The sequence below is a fragment of the Drosophila busckii genome, chromosome 2L (assembly GCF_011750605.1).
Source record: "Drosophila busckii strain San Diego stock center, stock number 13000-0081.31 chromosome 2L, ASM1175060v1, whole genome shotgun sequence".
NCBI classification, from domain to species: Eukaryota; Metazoa; Arthropoda; class Insecta; order Diptera; family Drosophilidae; genus Drosophila; species Drosophila busckii.
The window spans coordinates 11140566-11153088 of NC_046604.1; the positions used below are offsets into that span (position 1 = coordinate 11140566).

At 35.9% G+C, this 12523-nt stretch overlaps 1 protein-coding gene across 1 annotated transcript; it reads right to left on the reverse strand.

Moving 5' to 3' along the window:
• Positions 1–502: 502 nt before the first annotated feature.
• On the reverse strand, positions 503–11193 carry LOC108607578 (opioid-binding protein/cell adhesion molecule homolog). Its single transcript, XM_033294922.1, has 4 exons — positions 11109–11193; positions 2490–2733; positions 926–1287; positions 503–870 (listed from the first exon to the last, which is right to left on the reverse strand). The coding sequence occupies exons 1-4, from the start codon at positions 11191–11193 to the stop codon at positions 503–505; spliced, it is 1059 nt and encodes a 352-aa protein (XP_033150813.1).
• Positions 11194–12523: the final 1330 nt, after the last annotated feature.

Here is a 12523-nt window from a genome sequence, read left to right on the forward strand (position 1 = left end):
GTTTGCAGCTGATTTAATTTTATATGCACAAATTCAGCGAAATTAAGCTAGAAACTAATTGAAATTATATTAATAGGCAAATATTATTGTCCTCAAGCATATTTCCTTATAATCAAAGGACTATAATAATTTTTGAATGACATTTTCATACGCAGAGTGAGCTGGCTACAATTTTACTTTTGAGTATATATTAGCTTTTAATAGAAGAAGAAACATTTTGTATGCTCATCGGCTGCATTATATATCTATAACTGCACTATATAAATGTTAAAGCCAACAAGCCTTTGTCATTTAACTTTCTACTGAATCATAGAACTTTATTTAAAATATTATTATAAATTATAAATGCAACTTGACTTAGGATAATGCCATGCCAGGCAGCAAACTGCAGCTCATTGTGGGCAACTTTGCTTGCTATATATTCTGCAAAAGATAATGACAATTAAGCGTACAAAAAAGTTAAAGTTATAGCAAACCTTCAATTTTGGCTTAATATTGTTTTTCACTTGTTTCTTTTGGCGAGAAAATATATGTGGAAGTCAAAAAGTGTTTTGGCATTAAGGCGTATTATTATTATTATCTTCTCATGGTGTAGTATAATACTGCGTTCGGTTTGTCCTAAAGCATTTTTGGCAATGCATTTGTATTCGCCAAAGTCTCGTTTGGTTACTGGACGCAGCGTTAGGCGCATGACCATGCGCTGCACATGATCGATAAGCAAGGATTCGTAGCTGCCTGTGGGCAGCAGCTGTTCATCCTTCAGCCAGTAGTTAATGGAAGCTGGCAACGCTTCGCTTATGCATTCCAGCGCTAGCTTCTGCCCCAAGCCCACATAGATTGTATCATAGCGCGTCCAAATCGTAGGCGCAACTGCAATTCGATTGCTTACATATCGATTTAAATTAGTTATATTTGCTTAGCTTACAATTAACAATCAGCATGACGCGCTTGCTCACAGTGGGCGGCACTCCATTGGAGGCAATGCATAGATAGGCGCCCATATGCTCGCGCTGCAGCTGCCACAGCGTCAGATTCTGCGCTTCCAGGCTGTACAGCTCACTTGGCTCGCCCTGCTCGTTGGTCAGCAGCAGCGGCGTATTCTCCTCCCGTCGCCAGATTATGTTGGGCTGGGGCACGCCCGTGGCGCTGCAGGTGAGCGTAACATTTTGGCCACTGGCGCAGACCACATCCTGACTGGTCTGATAGTCAACAATGTCCGGCGGCACCACCACGTCCAAATAGCCCATTTGGCTCTTCATCGGATCGGTGTTTATCTGACACATATACCTAGCAGCAATATAAAATAGGTGAGTGCTTAAATAAATATACAGTAAGCATTCTATATAAGCAACAATTAAAAATAAAAGTTTATGGTTACAAAAAGTTATTTATATAGAGAAAAGAGCAGTCTAAGCTGTAAGTGAAGTCAATTATTTGTTTATTTAAAATATGCGCAACTGCAGCTTTAACTAATGCATTTTATATATTTATTTATTCTATTTAGTTATAAAATGTTTGCAAAATAAGATAAACAGTCTTCTCAACTGTTAAAAATTGTATGATCATTAGAAATTTGAATTATTTATTAAAAATTATGCGACAACATGTTCACTGCGTGTTTAGTCGCCAACAGTTCAGGCACAACTGACCTACGTAGGGCCTCACTTGCTGACTTCACACACACATTGACCCAAGTGCAAGAACAAAAGGTGCGAGCGTAAGACACTCAGAGAGCGTAAGCCCCTCAGAGAGCGTAAGCGCCAATGCTTGGAGCATGCATTCAAGCGAGAGCAGCGCTACTCGTAGCTTTTGTTTGTATGCGTAAGCCATCGTATAGGTGCTCTCTAAGCTAAAAATCGACGTCGCTCTCTTTCGGCTGCAGCCGAACTGTTGGATCGAGCGGCGAGCAGCGCTGCTCGCGCTAGAATGCACGTAGGCATGATGGAATTTTCTGATTACTGCAAGCGTTGACTGTCGCTTGCGCTCTCTGATGTGCTTGCGCTCTCACCTTTCGTTCTTGCACTAATATCAATAGTGAACTAGTTGCTAGCATAATTTTAATAAATATTATATACATGTATATATATAAATTTGGATAAATAATTTCAATTCAATGGACCATTAGGCTTGTAACAGTTGCAAAGACTGTTGATCTTATTTAGGAAACATTTTATAAGTGAAAGAATTAATAAATGCATTGAATTAGTTACAGCTGCTGTTGCTGATATTCTTAATAAACAAAAAACAATTTTTAATACGATAAAAGAGGATTATAACTATAATATAATCTAGTATTATAGCTTGCTGAACTAAGAGTAATCTTGCTCCAGGGCACCAGGGACCTTACCATGCTAGTCCAAGCTTTATATTAATGTTTTAATGGAACTTGATGTTTATATAGCAAATATGATGATATATTTAAAAACAGAGTTTGCTGAGTTTCGGGGTTGCTTATATGGAAATGCTTTACTGTATTCCCATGCACTTACCAGCCACGATCTGATTCATGAACATCTCGTATGCGTAGCTGCCAAATGCGATGTTCTGTGTGTGAGATGCCAATGCGATGATTTTTGGTTATCACATGATTCTGGATGCTGAGTATTGTTTGCGTGTCCACCCTTAGCCAAGCCACCTTGTAGCTCATTAGGTCATGTACAATGCAGGTGAGCAGCGCATCTCGTCCCACGGGCACAGTTACATTGTTGATCGGTCCACTGAACTTTGGGTCTGCTGCAATAAAAAATAAAACACATACTTTTGCTTATTATGGCATTAAATGAGGCAAGCATAATGTGAAATAAAAAAAGGAAAGCATGTCAATTGTTTATGAGGCTTGAAAATGTCACAAATTGGCATTTGTTAACTTTTTGTTGATGCGTCACTCTTTAACGATGATAAGAGTCGCTGTTAGGCGCGCATGTAAATTAACATTAACAGCGAATTTTAACAGAGCTACACTTAACATAAACTAAGTGCATTAATTGCTGGAAGAAATTGTACTTTACATTTGGCTTTTGCGATAAGCTTGTTTATAATTCTTTGCTGCAGCAGGAAGTTCCTCAAGGTCAGAGGTTAAAGCGGCATGAGTAAGCTTAGATAAGGCAGCAAGCCGACGTAACTTGCTGAGCAATAAGCTTTTAATAAATTCAGTGTGGAATAATTTCAATTGTGCTACAGTTCTGAATTGCAAGTTAATTCAAAAGTTATGTTGAAAGCTTTTAAATATTTATTTATATGTGTGCTGTTTAAATTGAACTATGCAAACGAAGAAATTGTGGTAATTTATATATATTAGACTTAAAAAAATGACAGCAGCCATTTGCGCATTTCTAAGCCACAATAATTGCTATATTTAATTATTTGTATTCGCTGCGTCTGTAAAATGTCAACAGTGCACAACTAGAATGTCCTTAAAAAAATTGCCAGATGGCTGCTGATGTTCATAAATTTAATGCGGTAAACAGATAAGCTCACAATTATCTAAATTAACAGCTTATTAGGGTGGACACGCAACGGTTGAGCGGTCAAGCCTAAGCTTATAATTGCTGATTCTGTATTATGTCAGCTGAATTTAATTATAAAAAATATTTATATCGTATTAAGTATACAAAATGTCGCAATTAATTTTAGAGCTTTCTTTTGCAGGGTTGCAACACATCAGCAGCAGAGGAGCAGCAATGTAGTCGCTACTGCTACAAAATTGTCAAGCCGTTGCTACAATATGCTTCAACATTGACCACCAAGTCGCAGCAGCACGATAATCTGTTGGATAAAGTTCACGAGCAAGTAGCACTCATTGATAAAATGAAACTTAATGTGACAGAATGTCAAGCTAGTCTATTGACTTATAAGAATAAAGTACAATATTATCTTGACTTGAATCATGCTTTTGAGCAAAATGCTGCGACTAGCAAAACCTTCATCGATCAACTACAGTCCATTGTCAAGAGTAATGACAATGCAATATTATTGCATACAAATACACTGAAAAATAACAATGCACTTATTGAAACTTTACAAACCCAAGCAGCGAATGCAAAAGTAACGATTATAAAATTGGTTAATCAAATAAGCGAGCTAAGCTCTGAAGCCACTAAAAAAGATAGCAAGCTAACTAATCTAACCTCGGATCTGAATAGCGCTGTATTTAAATCATTTGAATTAAAGAATCAATTCCAAAGCTCAAGTTTTCAGCTGACAGCAGCTAACAAAAAGATATCTGACATAAGCTCTGAACTTTCTAAGAAAACAATAGAGGCAAACAGTGCTGCGCATAAAATTTTGGATCAGGAAAATATAATCAAGGAACTTAATGCCAAACTGAGTGATAAGGCTGCACAGATTTCCAGCTTAAGTCTTATTATTAATAATACAAATGCTGAAAATGACAAGAAAGCAGCTATTAGTTTACAAATGGAAAAACAAAAGATAGATTTTAATACCCAGATGATGGAGAAAGATAAACTTATATCCACTCTAAATGCACAACATATGCCATTAAAAATTGCTGAGCTTGAAAAACAGATGAAAGACCTCAACACCAATATAGTTGAGAAGGACAAACAGATATCCAGCTTGAGCACTCAAAATAAAAATACGAGGACCGATGCTGACAGGAAGGCTTTTAAAATTGTGGTACTGGAGAAACAGATAAAGGATTTAAATTTCAAGCTGTCTGAGAAGGATAAACAGATATCTAGCCTGAACAGTCAATATCATAATACAAAATCTGAATCTGACAAAAAGGCATCTAAGATTGTTGAACTGGAGAAACAGTCGGCTGAGAAGGATAAGAAGATAACCACATTAAGATCCGACATATCAAAGAAAAATACTGAAGCTGTGAGCAAGGCATCTAGAATTGTAGAGCTTGAGAAACAGTCAGAAGAGAAGGATAAGAAGATAACCACATTAAACTCTGACATAGCAAAGAAAAATACTGAAGCTGTGGGCAAGGCATCTAGAATTTTAGAGCTTGAGAAACAGTCGGCTGAGAAGGATAAGAAGATAACCACATTAAACTCCGACATATCAAAGAAAAATACTGAAGCTGTGAGCAAAGCTTCTAGAATTGTAGATCTTGAGAAACAGTCAGCTGAGAAGGATAAAGATAACCACATTAAACTCAGACATAGCAAAGAAAAATACTGAAGCAGTCAGCAAGGCATCTAGAATTGTAGAGCTTGAGAAACAGTCAGCTGAGAAGGATCAAAAGATAACCACATTAAACTCTGATATATCAAAGAAAAATACTGAAGCTGTCAGCAAGGCATCTAGAATTGTAGAGCTTGAGAAACAGTCAGCTGAGAAGGATAAAAATATAACCACATTAAACTCAGACATAGCAAAGAAAAATACTGAAGCAGTTAGCAAGGCATCTAGAATTGTAGAGCTTGAGAAACAGTTCGCTGAGAAGGATAAGAAGATAACCACATTAAACTCTGATATATCAAAGAAAAATACTGAAGCTGTCAGCAAGGCATCTAGAATTGTAGAGCTTGAGAAACAGTCAGCTGAGAAGGATAAAAAGATAACCACATTAAACTCTGATATATCAAAGAAAAATACTGAAGCTGTGGGCACATCTAGAATTGTAGAGCTTGAGAAACAGTCAGCTGAGAAGGATAAAAAGATAACCACATTAAACTCAGACATAGCAAAGAAAAATACTGAAGCTGTGAGCAAGGCATCTAGAATTGTAGAGCTTGAGAAACAGTCGGCTGAGAAGGATAAGAAGATAACCACATTAAACTCCGACATATCAAAGAAAAATACTGAAGCTGTGAGCAAGGCATCTAGAATTGTAGAGCTTGAGAAACAGTCAGCAGAGAAGGATAAAAAGATAACCACATTAAACTCAGACATAGCAAAGAAAAATACTGAAGCAGTCAGCAAGGCATCTAGAATTGTAGAGCTTGAGAAACAGTCAGCTGAGAAGGATAAAAAGATAACCACATTAAACTCTGATATATCAAAGAAAAATACTGAAGCTGTCAGCAAGGCATCTAGAATTGTAGAGCTTGAGAAACAGTCAGCTGAGAAGGATAAAAAGATAACCACATTAAACTCAGACATAGCAAAGAAAAATACTGAAGCTGTGAGCAAGGCATCTAGAATTGTAGAGCTTGAGAAACAGTCGGCTGAGAAGGATAAGAAGATAACCACATTAAACTCTGATATATCAAAGAAAAATACTGAAGCTGTCAGCAAGGCATCTAGAATTGTAGAGCTTGAGAAACAGTCAGAAGAGAAGGATAAGAAGATAACCACATTAAACTCTGACATAGCAAAGAAAAATACTGAAGCTGTGGGCAAGGCATCTAGAATTGTAGAGCTTGAGAAACAGTCGGCTGAGAAGGATAAGAAGATAACCACATTAAACTCCGACATATCAAAGAAAAATACTGAAGCTGTGAGCAAAGCTTCTAGAATTGTAGAGCTTGAGAAGAAACAGTCAGCTGAGAAGGATAAAAATATAACCACATTAAACTCAGACATAGCAAAGAAAAATACTGAAGCAGTCAGCAAGGCATCTAGAATTGTAGAGCTTGAGAAACAGTCAGCTGAGAAGGATAAAAAGATAACCACATTAAACTCTGATATATCAAAGAAAAATACTGAAGCTGTGAGCAAAGCTTCTAGAATTGTAGAGCTTGAGAAACAGTCAGCAGAGAAGGATAAAAAGATAACCACATTAAACTCAGACATAGCAAAGAAAAATACTGAAGCTGTGAGCAAGGCATCTAGAATTGTAGAGCTTGAGAAACAGTCGGCTGAGAAGGATAAGAAGATAACCACATTAAACTCTGATATATCAAAGAAAAATACTGAAGCTGTCAGCAAGGCATCTAGAATTGTAGAGCTTGAGAAACAGTCAGAAGAGAAGGATAAGAAGATAACCACATTAAACTCCGACATATCAAAGAAAAATACTGAAGCTGTGAGCAAAGCTTCTAGAATTGTAGATCTTGAGAAACAGTCAGCTGAGAAGGATAAAAAGATAACCACATTAAACTCAGACATAGCAAAGAAAAATACTGAAGCAGTCAGCAAGGCATCTAGAATTGTAGAGCTTGAGAAACAGTCAGCTGAGAAGGATAAGAAGATAACCACATTAAACTCCGACATATCAAAGAAAAATACTGAAGCTGTGAGCAAAGCTTCTAGAATTGTAGAGCTTGAGAAACAGTCAGCTGAGAAGGATAAGAAGATAACCACATTAAACTCTGACATAGCAAAGAAAAATACTGGAAGCTGTGGGCAAGGCATCTAGAATTGTAGAGCTTGAGAAACAGTCGGCTGAGAAGGATAAGAAGATAACCACATTAAACTCTGATATATCAAAGAAAAATACTGAAGCAGTTAGCAAGTCATCTAGAATTGTAGAGCTTGAGAAACAATCAGCTGAGAAGGATAAGAAGATAACCACATTAAACTCTGATATATCAAAGAAAAATACTGAAGCTGTCAGCAAGGCATCTAGAATTGTAGAGCTTGAGAAACAGTCGGAAGAGAAGGATAAGAAGATAACCACATTAAACTCTGACATAGCAAAGAAAAATACTGAAGCTGTGGGCAAGGCATCTAGAATTGTAGAGCTTGAGAAACAGTCGGCTGAGAAGGATAAGAAGATAACCACATTAAACTCCGACATATCAAAGAAAAATACTGAAGCTGTGAGCAAAGCTTCTAGAATTGTAGAGCTTGAGAAACAGTCAGCTGAGAAGGATAAAAAGATAACCACATTAAACTCAGACATAGCAAAGAAAAATACTGAAGCAGTCAGCAAGGCATCTAGAATTGTAGAGCTTGAGAAACAGTCAGCTGAGAAGGATAAAAAGATAACCACATTAAACTCAGACATAGCAAAGAAAAATACTGAAGCTGTCAGCAAGGCATCTAGAATTGTAGAGCTTGAGAAACAGTCAGCTGAGAAGGATAAAAAGATAACCACATTAAACTCTGATATATCAAAGAAAAATACTGAAGCAGTTAGCAAGGCATCTAGAATTGTAGAGCTTGAGAAACAGTTCGCTGAGAAGGATAAGAAGATAACCACATTAAACTCTGATATATCAAAGAAAAATACTGAAGCAGTTAGCAAGTCATCTAGAATTGTTGTAGAGCTTGAGAAACAGTCGGCTGAGAAGGATAAGAAGATAACCACATTAAACTCTGATATATCAAAGAAAAATACTGAAGCAGTTAGCAAGGCATCTAGAATTGTAGAGCTTGAGAAACAGTTCGCTGAGAAGGATAAGAAGATAACCACATTAAACTCTGATATATCAAAGAAAAATACTGAAGCAGTTAGCAAGTCATCTAGAATTGTAGAGCTTGAGAAACAATCAGCTGAGAAGGATAAGAAGATAACCACATTAAACTCTGATATATCAAAGAAAAATACTGAAGCAGTTAGCAAGTCATCTAGAATTGTAGAGCTTGAGAAACAGTCAGCAGAGAAGGATAAGAAGATAACCACATTAAACTCTGATATATCAAAGAAAAATACTGAAGCAGTCAGCAAGGCATCTAGAATTGTAGAGCTTGAGAAACAGATGAAGGACTTGAATATCAAGGTGGGCGAAAAGGATAAACAGATATTTAGTCTGAATACTCAAAATCAAAATACGAAATCTGATGCTGAAAAGAAGGCATCTAAAATTTTAGAACTGGAGAAGAAAATTAGTAAACGCAATCAAGTGGCCTTGAATAGTTGTTTGAATTCGTTTCAAAAATGGCTGGAAAACTCCAATAAAGAGCTGGCAGACCAATAAACGAATTTAAATTTAAATTTGTACGAATTTATATATGTAAACAAGTTGAGGCATTATTTTATAAGCTTATCGTTTATTGTTTAAAGTAAAATATACCTATAAGAAATAATTTAATGACTTGGAATTCTTAACAGTTTATTGTAGATATAAATATAAAGATGAGTGAGAAGGATAAGCAGATATCAAGCATGGATACTCAATTGAAAAATATAAAAGCAGAATATGACAGAAAGGCAGCTTATATTTTGGAACTTCAAGGACAGGCAGCAGATTTGAGTACTAAGCTGGCTGAAAAGGATAAGCAAATATCCAACATGAATTCTCAGTTGTTGAAAAATTCGTTTGCTGGCATATTTTTTCAGTGGTTAAATCAAAATATACTTTAAGGCTTAAACTCAATAAAAGCAAAATACATTTTTGAAAAAGTGCAATAAATAATAAATATTTATTTCGTATTACATCTTACGACGTGCTAATAATTTCAAGGGTTGCCCGCACTCAACTTAAACACTGCCGAACATAGTTGCGGAGCAAAGGCAAAAGGCAAATAACGAACTAAAATCACATCACATGGCACTTAACAGGTAGCATGAATTTTGTGGCAGGCCGGCGCCTCCGCATAGCAAATACCTAAATTACAATTATGACCAAATAATAACCCGAAAAAAACCATGTAAAAATGTTAGGGAACACAGTCGGGCAAAGCGTGCAAAAGCAAGATGAAAATAGATTGAACTCTAGTTTAGCAAAGTGTGCAAATTGTTCAACATGAGGATACTCTAAAAAAAGGCAGATATATTGTACAAAAGATATGCAATTATTGTAGAACAAATGTTGGAATTATAGATTTACTTTGTTTATTTTTTATATATTTAAAGCAAGCTTATAATTTTTCTAGGGTATGCCATATTTGCTTTGATGTGCAATAATTGAAGCCTACTTGCTTTTTAAACATTTCCAACCCGCTTATTGCTTTTTGTGTTTGTGTGTGTGTGTTTGTGTGTAGTCTAACTAGCTGCTAGTGAGGGTACAGCCAGTCGCTATGCCTATGCTATATAGCCTATAATTTGCGATTATGTTTGGGTGAACCGCCTCAATTGTTGAACGCGTCCAAAAGACGCCATTGTTAGACTCATTGTTGTTGTTATTGCAATTTAGTTATTGCATGTTTGCATATTGAAACATTCCAAAGTCTAAAACAGTTTTTATATGCAAGGTACAAGGCATATGAAGTGAAAATGTCTGGCAAAGTTTTGCGTTTAGCTTTGTGGCTAAAAACATGGTCGATTACTAAATGTTTTGTTGGCTGTTGGGCTTTTAAGTTGAAAAGCCAAGTAAAATCAAAGAAGGTATTAGCAAAAACGCAATAAATAAAACTAAATAAACGTGCAGTCAATAACTTATGCTTTGTGTTTTTTAAACAGCAACAAAATTTAATTTTCTTTACATATTAAGCAAACCATTGCTCACCACAGGTTGTCTACTTGTCTACCTCACCCGCACCATTGAACTTGAAACGGAAAGTGAATGTCCTGTCTGTTAGACACTCACAACTGTCTGGCATTTAATAAAATGCAAGCAAGGAAATCGCATAACGAAATACGTCAACACGCAATGTTTGCCAAAAACAAGAAAAAAAACTGCAACTCTGACTCAAAAACAAAAAAATAAATAAATAAGTGCAATAGGAAGTGAGTATAAAAAATCGTCGCCCTTAGTTTTATTTTTTTTTGGCTGTCGCTTTCTCACTATCTTAGACGTACCTGCCTGCCCAATATTTTCGTTATTTATTTTTCATTGCCTGCATGTGACACTCTTTGATTTAAACAACAACAGTTTACTTAACTGATACTGCTTATCAACTTTTGCTGTCAATGCAATTCAGTTGGAAATGCTGTCTTAGCAGCTGAGCGCTATAAAGTATGCTATGATAAATGCTATTCAATTGATATAAATTAATTTCTTTTGCTAATAATCTAAATAAAAATAAACACATTTAATTTTGCTGTCAATAATTGTTTTTTAAGCATTTTTAAAGTTTCACATGCCGGACTTTATTTTAATATGTTTTGTTGTCTAAGAAAAAGGTTTGCGAGCTCCAAAAACACAAACGGAAGTGTGCAATGTTGTTGCTTTTGTTTTTTCGTCTAGCAGCTTTCTATGATATGTTGGCCGCAGTTTATTCACTTAGGCAACTCTTTGGCTTCCGCTTGTTAGTTAACGCTACAAATTTTGTTGCTGTCTGCTGCATTTATATGCGCAATTAACTTTAAGTCTGAGGTGTACCGTCTTTAAATATTATTAAATTTATTTTATTTCCTTACTTACAATTATTTAATTCAGCGAAACTAGCGCGCGCCAGTTTGAAAATTTGCAGCACTATTATTAATTTAACAATATGCACTTTAAACATATTCTATGCGCTGATTCACTTTAACAATATACAAATGCAACTACGGTTAGATAAACTTTCAGTTGTAGTAGACACTTTCACCAAAGCATTTCCGTTCGCGCTGCTAAAGCGAATTTATTTACTTCCGTTTTGCCACCAAGTGTTTGTGTTTGTTTGTTATTTTTTATGTGAATTTATTTTTGCTGCTCTTGGCTCGAGCGTTAACGTCTGCACACAGTTGGAACTGGACGCGAACTGCGAACTGGCGCTGATAATCAAGTGTCAAAATTCATATTCAAAAATTCAAATGCTTGCCAACAACAACAGCAACAGCAGCAAAAGGCCGCACAGGCAAATGGCGTTGCGCATGTGTCTTGTGGGGCTGCCAACCAAAAGTGGCTAAAGCTTGGCTGCCAGTGGGTGGCTTTGGTGGTGGTGGCGCCTCGCAGTTGCCAACGACTACGACTACGCGTTGCGCCGACTGTTGCTGCAGGCCTGGCCAAAGGTAAAAGCCAAAAAGTAGTAAATGTTTCATTCATAAAGCGCTGAGCGTAACAATTTTTTACACGTGAGGTGTGCGCTGTGCACATGTGTATGGGGGTGTATGTGTAAATATATGTGGGTATATCCTTGCTGCTAGGCTGTTTAGAAGCCTTCGAATAGTTTGTTCAATTCTAACTAAAATGCTTAAGTTTAAAGCAAATTAACAATTCAACTGGGTTGATAAGTTAGCGAGCATAAATAATAGTAATGATAGTATAAGTTAACAAATAAAATTAAATAATTAATACATTTTATTTATTTACCCATTTGAAAACAGCATCAGCTCCGTACTAATAATTACTACATAATTATGAATTATAATAAAAATATAATTGAACTGAAATGTTTTGATTTAATTGATATATAATATATATATAATTAATGCTATTTGTATTATTTTTAAAAAATACATTAGTAATCTTTTTATATTTGGTCTTAATTTCATTTGATTCGCTTTAAATGTTTTGGCTGCGCTCTTTTGTTTAATTTGTGGTTCTGCTAAAATTCAAGTGTATTTATTGGTTGAGCACAATATTATTTTGCTTGTATAACTATTTCCCAACTGATAACAACTAAACGCACTTGGCAAACTCTCTCTTTCAGTTGGGAGTCTCAATTGCTGTCTAATTAAGCTTGAAATGCAAAGACAAACTCATACACACACACACACACATATGAATATTATTTGCTCACATGCGCAGCTTTTGTGCTTCTTTTTTTTTTGCCAAATTTGCAGTTTTTGCTGTTTGCGCATAATTAGCGCTTTTCAATAAGAATTATGTCTAATTGTTATTATTAGCAGTGCCAT